Source organism: Dicentrarchus labrax, unplaced genomic scaffold, assembly GCF_905237075.1.
Source record: "Dicentrarchus labrax unplaced genomic scaffold, dlabrax2021, whole genome shotgun sequence".
NCBI classification, from domain to species: domain Eukaryota; kingdom Metazoa; phylum Chordata; class Actinopteri; family Moronidae; genus Dicentrarchus; species Dicentrarchus labrax.
This window is the reverse complement of record NW_026136703.1, coordinates 3,974,131-3,990,781: the sequence shown is the minus strand read 5'-3', so window position 1 is coordinate 3,990,781 and position 16,651 is coordinate 3,974,131. Positions and strand designations below refer to the sequence as shown.

Genomic DNA, 16,651 nt, shown 5'->3' with positions numbered 1-16,651 from the left:
CGACAGTCGTGCAACGTTGAGTTGCCTTTTAAAACTACGTAGAATACGTCTAGAATAGCAAAAAACCTCCGCGGCATGACACTTGTCAGCTAGGGGACACCGTACTTGTTAGTTTCTTGTGAAGCTGCGCATGCGCATTAGAGTCCTATCTGTCAGTCTGCAGTGAGGTAAGAAATCATACTCGTATTTGTGTTTTAATCTTTTGTTTGTAGTCTCTCATTGCACGGCAGTCTGGTCCGTGTTTTTAAGGCGTGGACATCTTTAATGTAATGTACATAGTGATATAATAGTGAAGCATGTGTTTGACATTTGAAACCAGCTCTTCAGCTGAGTTAGCTGACGATAGCCAACTGGCTAATGTAGCATTAGCAAGATAGCCAGTAGGTTGACTTCAAAACAGACAACAATCCTCTCTGGTCTCGGGTAAGGGCTCTATCGCGATAGGACGATTAAAAGGCGAACAAACGGACTCTTTCACTGTTGCTGTAGTTCAATGCTAATGATAGGAGCTTACAAAAAATAGCGTTTGCTTACTATTACAGGAAGTCCCTAAGGAAGATGCTGTACAATGTTGTTGAGCACACAGAATATTGGTCACTGTTTATATCACATTAACAGCTTAATGTGGTTCATTTCTGTGTTTAATTTTCAAGAGCAGTACGATGGATAGTGGGGAGGCTCCTGCTCAGCGGCCAGTCACCTTGGACATCACAGTGGAAGATGTAATCAAGGAAGCCCCAGACCCTCCGGAGCCAGTCAGTCAGACCCCTTCCAGAGACAGCATCCTTCCCCAGGAAGACAGCATCGACCTTGGCGGAGAGTTTGCCACACCCCAGGAGGACAGCAGCGCTACACCTTCAGATAGCCTGATGGACAAGCTCAACGACCAGATGATGGAGAGCGTCATGATTTCTGACTCGCCTAATAACAGTGAGGAGGACGACGTGGGTCCCATTGACTCCTTTCTGGATGGAGGGGAGGAGGAGGAGACTGCACAAGAGACTTCAGGTGATAAAGAGCAAAGTGATATTGGACAGAACACAACTGAGATTACAGTTTCAGTGGAGGAACAGGAGAAAGTTGGTTCTGAGGAGAACGTGGAAGAGGACACAAAGGAGCAGACAGACGCACAGGAGCAAGTCTCAGCCTCTGTTTCACCTCAGGGTGACACACAGAGCCCATCTGTTCTGAAAAGTGAAGAACCAGCATCACAAGAAGCTAAAGGGGAGAGCCCAAAAAACGAGTCTGTGCCAGTGTGCACCATATTCAGCCAGGGCACCCAGCCCAAGTCTCTGGTGCCTGACGGCTTCCAGCCCACTCTCATCAAGTCCCCAAGCTTTAGCATGGGGAGTGGTGGGGGGAGTGCGGAGGCAGTAACCCCCAGCAAGCTGACAGCCCCCCTCGTGTGCCAGCCCAGCCCCAGCCTCAGTAAGTTCTTCACTGACAATGGACAGACCAATCCAGCCTCTGACTTCTTTGATTCCTTTACGGTCGCCTCCTCCTTCATCTCTGTTTCAAACCCAAATGCTGAGATCCCTCCTGGTCCCAGCGCAGCACCCATAGCCCACACCCCTGAGCGCCAGCTCTCTTCCACCTCCTCGTCCATCTCCACCCCAGGAGGACCTCTGGACTCTGGTGCTCCTACCCCTAGCTCAGTGTTCGGCCCTGCCCCTACTGAATCCACTACTAAGCCACAACCTCCTCCACCCCAAGCAATCCCAGCTCCAGCTCAAGCCCCTGCCCCCCCAGCCGCTCAGCCACAGCCATTCAACCAGCTCCAGGCTGTGTTCCCGGGCAGCGATGATCCGTTTGCGACAGCGCTGAGCCTGAGTGAGGTGGACAGACGCCATGATGCCTGGCTGCCATCTGAGGAGACCAGGAAGGTGTTGATCTCTGTAGCCACCCAGCAGTATAACCCAGCCTATGTAGAGACCAACAGACTCACCATGCCTGGACTCAAGTTTGACAACCTGCAGGTAGGACAGGTGCATGCAAGCATGTATACAGGTGCTCTTTATACAGCATATGTCTGTAGAAAGCCTTTTTCCCTTTACAGTGTGTAATTCCAGACAGTAAAAGATGGATGCAAATGGATGGATGAAAGATCACACCACAGTACACTTTACTCATCTTAGGTACAACCTATAAACAAATTCTCTGTCTCTGGACAGATTTCTTCATAACCCTCTGACAGAATATCCTTCATGATGATGTCATTGGATGGTCTTTTGCAAGGCTCACAACTTTGTTGAAGTGCAGTATTAAGTCACTGGTATAGTCCTTCTTGCGTAATAAGAACACATACTACTAAAACAAGGCTTATTGTTGGTTATGAGTTATTTATAATTAAATTATGATTTTGAGTCATTGTTTCTTATATTCTCTCCCAAGGTGAGATCTGAAACAGGAATTATTATCATTACTTTGATATGTAAGGCTGCAACTAATGTTTATTTTATAGTAGGCATTAATCTGCAGATTTTTTATCTACACAAAATGTTAAAATGGCCATCACAAGTTTTGAGAGCCCATGACGACACTTTAAATAATGCTTTGTTTAAATCGGACCAGCCTTCTTAAAACCAAAACTAGTTTAGATTTAGTTAAAACCCAGAAAAGCAGCAAATTCACACATTTTAGAAGCTTGAACCTGAGAATATGCATCATTTGCTTGATTAAACAACCATATAGTTTTCTGTTATTTTTTCCAGTTTTTTTCTGACAATCAGCTCGTTGTGTCACAACATTTGGCTCTAATCCAAAGGCTTAAAACTGCTAGAATAAGGTAACCACCTTCGTTGGAAGGTTTACAAAGCCCATTTTTGTCCTCATATTGTGCATTGTTCTATTGCTAATATAAAAAAAGTATTGGGTCTGATTGAACACATTTCAACATTCTACAAAGTTCTTTTGTCTGTCACAATACATAGAAGAAGAAGAAGAAGATAGAAGATATATACTCTATTAATCTCCTATTGGGGAAATTGTTCTTTTCACTCTTTTTTATTCTTACACACACACAGACTGAAATACACACTTCATGCACTTGTGGACATGCAACAGGGAGAGAGATGGTGGAGTGATGGGCTGCCACGTTAGCGGCAGTTTCTTGGGATTAGGTTGCCTTGCTCAAGGGCACCTCGGCAGTGCACAGGAGGTGAAACTGGCACCTCTCCAGCTACCAGTCCACACTCCATATTGTGGTCTGTGGGACTTGAACTGGCAAGTTTTCACTTGTCTGGAAGTACACATACACACGCCCTTTTTCCTCCTGGGTCACCATATCATGTTTTTTCTCTCATAACCATCCCCTGAGCCCCTTCAACAGCAACATTTATCCGTAATAACAGCCCTGATGAAACATCAATTTACTTATTTATTCAATTGAATCCTACGGTGTGCGTCCACCTCCCCGCTCAGATTGTGTTCATTATCCCCTCAGAATGTGTTTGAATGCCTGCTTGAATAAATGAATAAAAATCAAGGATTTTTCTTCCGTCATCTTGGTGTTTTTGCCCACTAAGAGCCAATTTTCAGCAAACAAATTAGATCCACTCTAAAGCTGGATTAAAGATAGCATTTCCTGCGGTCTGTTTTCTGTTCTCTTCCTATTTGGGCAGGATATTGTTTTATTGATTGTACTTCTGTCCAAATCAACTTTTTTTTGCCCTCAGTCCACTTAATTTAATGTTTACCAATAACAAGTCCTTATCTGATATTTTTCAATTCTGCAGTTAGTAGTCCGGTTCTGAGTGAAAATACCAGTTTTGTTGCGTTCTTCTGCATGATGTTAAATATGTGTGCGTTTCACTGCAGGGCGATGCTGTAAAAGACCTAATGCTTCGTTTCCTGGGAGAACAGGCAGCAATGAAGCGTCAGGTCCTCACCGCCAACTCTGTGGAACAGTCTTTCACAGGCCTCAAGCAGCTCATCGTAAGTCACTCACTGTACTTTTTGTGTATGACTAATTTGTTTGCCTTTATTGTTACAGTTTTTTTTATTTGAGCTCTAGTGCTTATTTTTGCCAGATTATTTCGTCTTTGCATGATCTGCGTGCAGTTGGAACAACATGCACGAGCTTTGAACTTTATTGCACAGTTCTCATCAGCAGATGAGTTTTGCTTAGTTGTCAGGTTATTATTCTGTCTTTATCTCCGGATGAAGAGTGTGTAATTTAGTTTAAAAAGTGAGTAAGTGGACCTTGAGGGGACACTGTCTTGTCAAAAGCTTCTTCGTAGGTTTAAGTCAAACAGTACTTGAATACAATATGAATACAAATTTATACGAAGAGAGAAAGAAAAAAAGACAAATATACAAACCTGCTTTTTAAGTTTTACACAACAGTGACTGTATATATACACTCCCCACCAAAGAAAGGCACAGCAGGGCAATACTTGCCCTTTTTCTACTCACTGCTACAATGCTCTCATCTCCGGTGCTGAGTGAGAGTGAAATTGTTTAAACTACTTGTGAACGATACGCTGGCAACGCTTTTTGTACTGCAGTCCATGTAACAACTGGAGTACTCAGGCAAACAGACTCAACAGCACGACTCAGAGACAGCAGGGTCTGAATAAGAACAGTCTTTACTTGCCAAAACAGGCTCGGTATACAGGAAAGCAGTCCAGAATTAAGCAAACAAATCCAATGGGGAAAAGGTTAAATCAGGAAATATACTGAGGTCAAAATACCCAAAAAGTAAGTGAAGGTAAAACGTGAGCCATGACATGTATGTAATAGGAGTTTAGTGTGGGGTGGCTGCTCTGCACTTGACTGTACATACCCAGCAGAGGCCAAGAAATAATAGTGTTTCTCATAATTCTAGACAAGCATGAATAATAATTAGAGATGTCTAAATCTGATCCTTAGGGTCAGCTTTAGACATCTCTACTTATTCTGAGCCGGTCTTGGAATACTTTAATGGATTGTATTGTCTAAATTAAAAAGCTGATCAAAATCTGAACCTTTCTTTACTGAACTCTATTGTGTCCACCTCACCTTGCAGTGCTGCTCTATGATATCAAGGATCTACACGGCCACCATTTCACTGCACATGAGAGTGAAAATTAGAGTGTGTTAACCCTAACCCTTAATGATTATGGATATAGCTAGCTTTAGCCACTTTATATACAGTTTGCTGTAGTCCTCTGGTTCCCAATTTAGGGATCGGGCCCCTCCAAAGAGTCACAAGATAAATCAGAGTGGTTGTGAGATTATTTAATTGAAGAGGAAATCATTTTTTTTGCTGTATTTTGTAAAATATTAGATAATAATAATAATAATGATAACAAACTCATAGACATCTGAAACATGAGAAGAGGTCCCATTGGTCCATTTACCTTGCCGTCAGATGGTCCTTTTCAACAGGAAACTAAAGTGTCGATCTATGCTCTCTTCAAAGCCACCACACTCCTTTGAGAAAAAACGTAATTTCACCACGCAGAAAACATATTTTGCTGGTCCACCGTTCAGATCTGAATTAACACTGGTTGCCGCAGCAGACCAGCAACGCTCATGTGCTGTAAAAGTAAATGAGTTGTCAAATGAGACTGGTAGCATTATCAGAAGGCGATGTAAATGCTTCAGTTTCCTGTCTGAAAAGGCTGTCAGCAAGGTAAAGCGGTTAAAATATTCAAAATATAGTGTACACTTAAAACAATATTGATTCTTTGTAGGTGGCTAAAATACTTTTTTAAAGCAGCTTTTCCAGCTTCTGATTCAATGACTTTTGGTTGTATGCACGTGCAGTGCAGCAGGTGCTTTCTGGGAACATTACCTCACTCGCTTTGTGGAGGTAAATGACTAAACCACTGGTAGGTTACCACAGCTTAACATCCTGTGGTTTCTGCAGTTTGTGTGACCTTCTGATAGTCCGCCTGTACAGTCAGTGATTCCACTGAAATTGCTGGGTGGTCAGGCCTCAGCTGACTGAAAACAGTGAATCATCCGTCTCCTTTCCCTTCATATTACATTCCTCTGCTATTATTCTGCCAAGCATAAAAATACGTGTCTTTCTTTGTGACCGTGCAGTCTCGACTCATTCCCTTTCCTGCTGCTGTCTATCTATCTCTCCAGACCTCATGCGTTCCCTCCATCATGATTTCTGACCCACAGATGACCCTGAGAGACAGTTGTTATTTAAAACATATGCACAGCAGCAGCAGACAGTGTGATGGAGAGAGGCGAAAGAGGAGAGGAGAGGAGGGGAGGGGAGGGGTGGAGTGGAGAGATGGAGAGGTGGAGATCCACTCGGCTCACAAGTTCTTTTCTCCTGCTGTGCCCATGTATTATGCATGGGACTGCTGTGCATATTTCAAGGGCCTTCTGGACTTGGTGGTGTATATATACACACACAAGATGGTACTTTCAGCTTGCAGTCAACTGCACTATATGGTGTAGGTGAGTGTGTGTGTGTGTGTGTGTGTGTGTGTGTGTGTGTGTGTGTGTGTGTGTGTGTGTGTGTGTGTGTGTGTGTAAGAGGATCATATGCTGTTTGCCAAATGGTGTGGGTGGCTCCCTAGAGCAAGAGACAACCGAAAGAGAGAGAGACAGAGACAGAAAGGTAACGTAGGCCTACAGGAGAGATGTCAAGGAATGACAAGCAAAAAGAAAGCGAAAGCAACGTTGTGTGTGAGACATAGGCAGAAGAGGGCTTCACCTGGCCCTAAGTGCACACACACAGACATGTTTTACCTCAGAATGTGGAAAACTACTGTGGGTTGGAATCTCTGAATCCTTCTGAACTGATTTCTTGATCATTATCTTGAATATGTGGATTAAATAAAGATAAAGTGTCTTCTGCATCACTAGATAACATAAAAAGCACCGATCTTTAGTAAGATAACTTTTTTGAAAGAGCATCACCCAAGCGCAACTGTAACAAATGTAAGTACTTGTACTTGTATTTGGTATGATTTCAGTGCATCCCGACCAAAATAACTGCAATAGTCTATTGTACCATCAGCCTTCATGAGACCAGGGTCATATGCTAGGAGCTACTGAAAAAGGCACTATTTGTCATGCCTTTTTCTTTAGTGCCAATTTTAGTGATGCTCAGATTAACATGAAATTATTATATTCATGTTCACCAGGGGATGAATTCTAAAGACTTGATTGTTCGTCACTTGCCACCAGCAGGTCAGAATGTTCATCTATCCTGAGAAATATCTTGAATTTTTAAACAGACATTCAGGGTTCCCAGATGACCTAATCTCTCACCATTCTCCATTGCACTGCCATGAGATTCATATATGTGGTTTTGAGTGAAATATCTCAACAACTATTGGATGAATTGCTATGAAAACTGGTTCAGACATTCATGTCCCCCCTTGGAAAAATTTGATGATCCTTAAACATTTAATCTAGCACTATCATCGGTTCAATTTTAATGCATCCTAATGCATACTTTGGTAAATGAACAAATGCCTCAAAACCTAATAATATTTGTATTAGCCTCAGCTGTACTTAGCAAATGTTAGCATGCCAACATGCTAAATTCATATGGTGAACATAGTAAACATTACCTCCTTAACACCAGCATTGTCATTGTTAGCATACCAACTTTAGTATTTATCTCAAAGCACATCTGTGCCTAAGTACAGCCTGAAGGAGATACTTACTTTGCTGTAGACTCTTACAATAGTCATCAAAAGTACCTGATTATTACTAAGTGTACCAAATGACTTTTTGTATTTTGACATTATGTTTCATTCTTATTCGCATTAATGTCTGGAAAAGGCTTTATTTATACTGTATATACTGTACCAGAATATATTTATATAGAATATTTTGACACCATTATACAGTTAGGCCCAGAAATATTTGGACAGTGACACAATTTTTTATGATTTGGGCTCTGCATGCCACCACATTGGATTTGAAATTAAACAACTGAGATGCAATTGAAGTGCAGACTTTCAGGTTTAATTCAAGGAGTTGAACAAAAATATCCCATCAAACGTTTAGAAATTGCAACCATTTTTAAACAAAGTCTCCTCATTTTAAGGGCTCAAAAATAATTGGACAAATTAACATTACCATAAATAAAATTTAAAATAACATTTTTAATACTTTGTTGAGAATCCTTTGCAGGCAATGACTGCCTGAAGTCTGGAACCAATGGATATCACCAAACACTGGGTTTCCTCCTTTGTGATGCTGTGCCAGGCCTTTATTGCAGCTGTCTTCAGTTGTTGCTTCTTTGTGGGTCTTTCTGCTTTAAGTTTTGTCTTAAGCAAATGAAATGCATGCGTGATCGGGTTGAGATCTGGTGATTGACTCGGCCATTACAGAATATTCCACTTCTTTTCCTTAAAAAAACTCCTGAGTTGCTTTTGCAGTATGTTTTGGGTCATTGTCCATCTGTTCTGTGAAGCGCCGTCCAATCAATTTTGCTGCATTTGGCTGAATCTGAGCAGAAAGAATATCCCTATACACTTCAGAATTCATCCGGCTGCTACTGTCTCCTGTCACATCATCAATAAACACTAGTGACCCAGTGCCGTTGGAAGCTAGTATGCCCATGCCATCACACTGCCTTCACCATGTTTTACAGAAGATGTGGTGTGCTTTGTATTATGAGCCATTCCAAGCCTTCTCGATACTTTCTTCTTCCCATCATTCTGGTACAGGTTGATCTTAGTTTTATCTGTCCAAAGAATGCTGTTCCAGAACTGGGCTGGCTCCTTTAGATGTTTTTTGGCAAGTCTAATCTGGGGCTGATTAATGGTTTGCACCTTGTGGTGAACCCTCTGTATTTGCTCACATTAAATCTTCTCTTTATGGTAAATGGACCTGTTCTTGTATAGCACCTTTCTAGTCTTCCGACCACTCAAAGCGCTTTTACACTACGTGCCACATTCACCCTTTCACACACATTCACTCAGTGATGGCAAAGCCCATCGAACAGAAACTAACATTCATGCTCAAGGATACTTCGACATGTGGCACCAGGAGCCGAGGATCGAACCCACAACCTTCCGATTAAGGAACGACCCGCTACGACCCGTAGACTTAGATATTGATACACCTACTTCCTGGAGAGTGTTCTTCACTTTGTTGGATGTTGTGAAGGGGTTTTTCTTCACCATAGAAAGGATTAGGGGTGGGTATTGTCAAGGACTTCACGATGCGATACGCATCATGGGTCACGATACGATTATATCACGATACATTGTGATACGATGTATATTGCGATATAGTGCGATATTCCATAGTTAACTGAGAATGTAAAAACAGAACTATATTATATTGATAATTCAGCGGACAAATTGAGTCAAAACAATGTAATTCAAAATGTCCTTTTTCAATTTATTTATATTTGGCAAATTACCAAACACACAGATCTAGCTGCCATTACATCAAAATGAAAATTATGTGCACTCTTGCACTTTAACTGGACGCACTGATATTGAAAACAAGAAAATCAAGTGCACAGTGAACTCACTGAGGATGGTGTGGGGCTAGTAGAGGACTGAGCTGAAATGTACACATGAAAACTCCTTATTGTCAGTCAACACAAGCGTAGTTTGCCTCGCGTCAGGTTTTGGTTGCTGCGGTAACGCTATTGTATCTGCATGGCGTCTGACAAGGTGAGTTCGCAAGTTGGTTGCGTTACCTGAATATTTCACGGCAGCGTGACAGAGCTTGCAAATTGCATTTGCTTTATCCAAGTCCATGCTCCCTGGTTTGTTTTTGAAACCAAAGTGCACCCACACATCGGCTTTGTATTTTGAAGTCGCTGCTCTAATACCGTCAGTAGACATGCTGCTTCCATTTCTCACTCTGCCAGAAACTGCGCCTGCCAATTCGAGGCAACCAGAGTCGTACTGCGACACCTACAGGAGCGGAGGTTGTAGTTCACATCACAACCTGTTTAAAACATGATTTTTCTCTCCCCTTTAAAATATCGATTTTTGGAGCTGGAAATCGATGTAGTATATCACGTAAATAAATATCATGATATATTGCCGTATCGATTTTTTTAGCACAGCCCTAGAAAGGATCCTGCTATCATCCACCACTGTTGTTTTCCGTGGACGTCCAGGCCTTTTTGAGTTCCCAAGCTCACCAGTGCGCTCTTTTTTTCTCTGGATGTACCAAACTGTTGATTTGGCCACTCCTAATATTTCCGCTATCTCTCTGATGGATTTCTTCTTTTTTTGCAACCTAAGGATGGTCTGTTTCACTTCCATTGAGAGCGCCTTTGACCACAGGTTGTGGGTTCACAGCAACAGCTTCCAAATGTAAATGCCACACCTGGAATCAACTCCAGACCTTTTACCTGCTTAATTGATGATGGGTAAACGAGGGAATAGCCCATGCAGCCCATGAAATAGCTTTTGAGTTAATTGTCCAATTACCTTTGGTCCCTTGAAAAAGAGGCGGCTACATATTAAAGAACTGTAATTCCTAAAGCCTTCCTCTAATCTGGACGTGAATACCCTCAAATTAAAGCTGAGAGTCTGCACATTGATTATATAACTGTATCTTGAATATGTTTTGGTAAACAGCTAAAGTAACAGAACTTCCAATAATATATGGACCTAACTGTATCTTCCACTTCATGCCTCACATTGCAAATCAGCACACAGTGTCATCAGTCCCTCAACACAGAGGCATCACCAAAGACCTAAAAAAGACCTAAAACTAGGAAAACCCGTGTAATTTGATACTCATGATCCTTGAAAGGAAATTCTCTTTTTACTTGCCTCTTTCCTCACTTGGACTCCAAAGGTCAGTGTCAGCTACAGAGCAGCTCTCTCTCTCGCTGCTGCTTGAGATTCAGTGTCTCGTTCAACAACACTTCAATAAGGCTCTGACTGCAGACACAGAGACTTAAACCCGGGGCCTGCAACTGAAGGACAACATCTCTCCTCACTGCATCACCCAGTGTGGAGCCAACAAATCCCGTTCCCTAATAAGGAGCTTGGTTTGGTCTTGATCAGAGCAGCCCTGTGTGACGGCTTTGTTGGATCGGCTAATCATTGAATGAGTCACTCCCACTGATGAATGGATCAGACACCATCTGCCTTCTCCATCTACTACTATCTACTTGCATTCAGATTATTTACTTACCAATAAATTATGAAATTTCTAAACTTCTAAGATCAAACAAACTCATAGATCAAAGCTGTCGTAGGTGATGTAGCTCGCCGAGCTGGGAGGGGCGCATGAAATTGATAAATTGAGGATGTGAGCAGAACATGCACACACAGGGAAGTGGAAATGTTGGTAAAGGCCATTAAAAGTGTATCCTGGTGCAGCTTGATGTTTGTCATGACATCTGATCAATAGACTCTGGGACAGCTGATCCTTCACTTGACACGTGAACAGGTGTGTGTCATCCTTTCTGTGTGCGGTTTTAGTCACACATCAAGGGGATCAAGTTTTGTACGTGGACATGTTGGCACGCTTTAAATGCATTTTATGCTGTTGTGTACTTGTTGTCAGCTGTGATCATCCTCTGTGTGTGGCCTTTTGCTTGGATGAAGTCAGTTCATCGAGCTTTATTCTGCTGTGTGGCATCAGTCTGCGTGTGTGTGTTGTAGAGCTCTGCTATGAGCTGGCAGAATGAGTCATGCTGCAGAGCCAAATTGTGACTGCACCCACTGCCACCGCACACTCCCTCTGTTCATGCATACACACACATGTGCTGTAAGTACACAAATGCACACTGAACACACTCACAACACACAAGAGACTTAAGGAGAACACTCTGCGTTTCCTCTCTCCCTTTGTTTCTCTGTATGTGTCTCCCCCCCGCATCTGGTGAATGTGGGCATCACTCAGTCTCTGTAGGAGAGCTTCCATTGCACACATAGAAACACACTCAATATTTCTCTCTGATGAATCTTCATGTAGAGTTAGTCTTCACGTGCTATTGTTGGGCTACTGCAGCACTGCAATATGCTGCTGAGAGGGTTCTGTAGAAATATCCTCAATTCTTTTTTGAGGGAAATACTTGGACCACAGCACTGTAAGTTCTGCTTTCACGTCATTTAAAGGACCAGAGTGTAGGATTTAGTGACATGCAGCGTAGGCCTCTGTATTGGCAAAGATCTGGCGATACGATACCTAACACCATAAAGGGGTTACAGTTCAATATATTGTGATATATTGTGTTACTGTATGCAAGTGGAAATGTGTGATTTCTTTCTTTTGGAATACTGTCATAGTATGTTGGAAATTCTTTATCAGGAATAACCCCTTGAGATGAACCATCTCAACAAGGGGGGGTCCTGAACAATAGAAAGTACACAACTGAACAAACATTGACAAAGGTAACAGCATACAATTAAACCAAATATTCCAAAACATACAGAGACAAAAAAAAGTAAATATCAAGGCAATATCAGCTCATCCTCTAAGCAGAGCATGCAAATGGATCATTCATTCACAGCCTAGGGCAGTAGTGTTAATGTCAGTGAAAGCATTCGGTGAATAGTTATAAAACATGATTATAAAATGAGGAAGTTATAAGGCAGTACAAAAAGGATACCACCATATGCGTAGTACTCTTTTGTGCAGTGGCCTTTTGTTGGATCTGCAGTTCTATTTATCACAGTTGCTGTAACATCCAACATCATAGCCTTCAGTTTACATTTACAACCCTGCTACCTAGCAGTTGGCGGTTAAACACTAAACTCGATAGTGTTCTATCTAGAATCTATACAATATCGCATGAAGAACACATAAAAGGGCTTGGATCTGCAGCTTCTCCGGATTGCAGTGTCTGTCAAGTTTGGTGTTCTTCCTCAGGCAGCATCAAACTTATTTGGGAGAGAAAACAAAATGCAAACTGTAAAAACTGTATTTCTCAAACTGTTAAACCTCAGTCACACTGACATCCTCACTTTTGGGTTTACCTCTAGTAAAATGCTTTAGATAATCTGGCTAAACTGCTGACTTGTTCACTACCAGTTTGATTGGCTGACTTGGACGTAGCTTGTCACCTTGTCCCAGATCTCATTACTCTTGTGAGTACAATGTTATCATAAACACAACCAATATTGTCCAAAAGCACAGTGGGAGTAAACTAGAATCTATTTGAATTGTATTTCCTTTGCAGTGTTAAGGAACTATTCATTTTAGAAGACATGGCTGGTTATAAGTTGGATGTCATTTGAACGGAGTTTGGTCGTCTGTCCTGGCCTCCCCTGTACTTCTCCCTTTGTCTTCCCAGTGACCTCTGTGGCGTGGTCAGCAGTGGCCTAGTCTCTGGCTCAGCACCACCCTGGGCTGGCCTCATCTGTCTCTCTCATTAGCAATCATCCCCCTCCTCTCCTCCTCTCCCCCTCTCCCCCTCTTTCCCTCCTTCTCCTTCATCTCTGTCTCTTTCTCCCCTCCCTCTGTACTATCCACCAGAGACTCTAACCTCTCTTTCCTCCCACGGTGTGATGCCGTCTGGGCCGGGGGCCAGCATATATGTGTGTGTCTGTGAGTGCGAGAGAGAGGGAGAGAGACCCACCTTGGCTGGGTCAGACAGACACACCCCCATAATCACTGCAACGACCCAGCTGCTGCATCGCACTTTGATATCATTGCTGTAACCTTTACTTGTCATTATCGTAACCTTTTTACATAGCTGTCATTTCCGCCACCAGTTACACTTGCAAGCCAGAGTCCGGGTAATGCACCGTCAGCTTTTGTAGCGCTGAAGGGCATGTTCAAACCTTAGTGGTAGTTGTTTTCACCTTGCTCTGTTTATGTTGGCTGCAGCCATATGCTCAGACCTATTGTAAAAGTACAGATGGAGTTCAGCCTGTTGGTCTGCCAGAATACAGGATCATTCCAGTTTATTATAACTGGGTGTTATTTTTGTACTTTTTTCCATCATTCTTTTTGGAGACCATGACAATGCAATTACCCAGTTATTGCAGAGATCTGGAGTGGCACTGAGATCCAGAAGTGGCTGATGGTATGCCACTCTTGTTTTAGTGGTACATGCCGATTCTTACTGATATCCTACTGTTGACTGCTGGTATGCCGCTACAGTTCTACTGGCGCATCGCTCTTACTGAAACATGCTACTACTGACTGTTGGTATGCTGCTGTTGTGTGCCAGGTAAAAGCAGCATGCCACTCATGTTCAACAGGTACCACTTTTCACCAGCAGATACCGTGTTAAACTGGTAGGTGCTTTGTAGCCTCACTGTTGGCCTGTCCGCCAATTTGATCCGGACTGTAATATCTCAGCACTATTCAATGGATTGCCATGAAATGTTGTACACCCTCCTCCTACTGATTTTGGGAATCTTCTGAATCTTCCTTAAAAAAATCCCAATGACTCCATTATTAGGTTGACATTTGTGATTTTGAGTGAAATGTCTCAACTATCGGATGGTGATCCTTTAACTTTTCATCTTCATCTAAACTACAATTAAGTCAGAGTGAGCTCAATTTTGGTTTTCTCTCCAAATAAAGTGGTTTAAATAATCTGGTTAAACTTTTGGCATGATGCAACCTTGTTGAAGTATGCTTTAACCAAAGTGCTTGTCAGATAGTCGAGTGTCTAAAACCTGTTCCCTCAACACCTTTCCAATATTTGAACTGGGGGACTACATCCAAGCAATTTTTGTTACTTTCCAAAACTAACAATCCCACAAGTACACCCACTTTACGCAGTGATTGTCAGGTGTGCAGAGGTGAAAAGGTGTGCCTGATGTGAAGCTTTCTTTTTCATTCTTCACACTACTTCTCATGTGTACAAAAGAATTTCTTCAAAGAGAGACTGTCTGAAAGTGTTCATCATTATCCCCATTTGGACAATTATCACCCCTGGCCCCTCTCTGTGTCAGGGTTTTAAGCACCTCCTTTGTTTGTTTAAACATTTTTGCCTCCAGATGGGTTTGGACAACACATCTTAATCATCTGACAGCTCATGTTTTCTCCCCATCAGACTTTGTTGTAGTAATGTCACTGTGTTCCCAGGTCTCAGCACTTACTTTTGTAAGTACAATGTTATCAAAACTGATAGAAATGATGGCCAATGAGTTACCTCGCCAAATCAGTCAGCGTCAACTGCAGGTCTTACGAGGAAAACTGTGTGTGCCGTACTTTGGGAGTCGTTGGATGTGAATCGGGCCATAGACAGAACTTCTCTTGAATGCAGTCTTCAGCAGCACTCCCAGAGGAAAAGGGAAGTGGGACATGCTGTTATTGTTGACAACCAAACCATCAAAAGCTATCCAGTAGCCCACTAGTCAATCAGTGGTTGATATTACCCAGAGGAGCATCACTTAGAACTCGAAAACTGTGTTGAACCATCTTAGGGAGTGTTATGTGGAGTTCTCTTACAAGCCATGAGCTAGTACGTTGTCTTCACACAGTATATTCTGCCAGTTTGTGTCTCGACGTCTCTCAGTGATACTGTTTTAAAGAGACAAGCGATTGCCCGTGGGAAACAAAATGGCTGCTGTGTGAAGTTCATATCAGTACAGTAGCCAAGCAGGCCGTCCTCCATCTTGAGGGCAATATTCTGTCCCCTGGTTCAAGTGTCTGTAGACCAGCTACACAGGCATCAAAGTAAAGTTTGCTGCCGTTGCAATGACTGGCGTGCACTTGTAGCATATTATATATGGGTTTTTTTCCCACACCCTATGTAATCCAAAATGCAGGGGCTTAATTGAAGTAGCACGGGACCTCCCTGTGTTAACCAAAGCTGGTGTGAGGAAGCCCTTTTAAGTCTGATTCGCCCGGAGGCTTCGGGTCTTGCGAGAGAACAAGTGGGCGTTCATTTGTTCATCAAGCTTTGTTATGTGAGTTTTTATTTTTTTAACTCTCCAAAGGAAAGGCGCAATGAACTTACGATCTTCAACACATTTTAGAAGCCTCACCCCTTTTAAACTCGCGGCGAGACTAATTATGTTTATCTGTTTGTGTGTGTGAGGGAGAGATAGGGGACGTAATGTGCACACATTATCATTGCACACATTTGTCTGAGTGGGTAGGAGTAGGAGTTTGTGTGAAGCATTGTAATACTACTGGAGTCACACTTGTTAATTACAGTCAATGAAGTTGTTTTCTGTAATGCTGAACATGCTTTAGGCATGAGCTCTGTTTTAAACTGAAGATATTTACAGGTGACACTGCCTTACTTGTCATCTGTCCACATCTGGTCTACAGTTTGCTTCTGTCGCCAGAGATTTTGAGCTCCCTCAGTGGCTCTTTGTTTTGAGCACTTACCCTGGAACCCATCTTCATTCCACATTGTCACTCTGTGGGGTCATATCTTGACTTCTTCCTTCCTCTCTGTCCTTTCTTTCTTCTTTTGTCTGGTGTCTTTGTTCTGTGAGGAACAAGCAGGTAAAGCAGGTGTACTAGCATGTGTATTATCTGGCATCCTCTGGAACAAGCAACAGCAGAAAAAAAAAAAAAAAAAAACCTTCCTCGCTATCGTGCTAGAGACCTGCCTACACAATTCCAACACACACTTCTTTTAGCCAAGCCTCTGTAGTCAATTCCTCGCTTAATATCACTGGCAATAAATCACCATGGTAATGCCTCCTCGTTTGATTTTGGGGGGGGGGTCTGATTATGCCTTATTGCGGAGTCATTGGAGCTGAGCTAAATTATTAATCACCATCAGCCTTTTGTTTTTCTATTTTTATGTTCTCCCAACTCCCTTTCTGTGTTAATTGAAATCATTCAA

The 16,651-nt window shown here is 42.4% G+C and overlaps 1 protein-coding gene across 1 annotated transcript in view; it reads left to right on the top strand.

The window, feature by feature from the left end:
- The first annotated feature begins 104 nt into the window (after positions 1-104).
- The window catches only part of trappc12 (trafficking protein particle complex subunit 12), a 40,210-nt gene continuing 23,663 nt past the window's right edge, over positions 105-16,651 (top strand). The window contains exons 1-3 of the mRNA XM_051396281.1: positions 105-167; positions 654-1,976; positions 3,817-3,933. Coding sequence (XP_051252241.1) covers positions 663-1,976; positions 3,817-3,933 — 1,431 coding nt within the window. The 5' untranslated portion in view covers positions 105-167; positions 654-662. The remainder of the gene's footprint in view (positions 168-653; positions 1,977-3,816; positions 3,934-16,651) is intronic.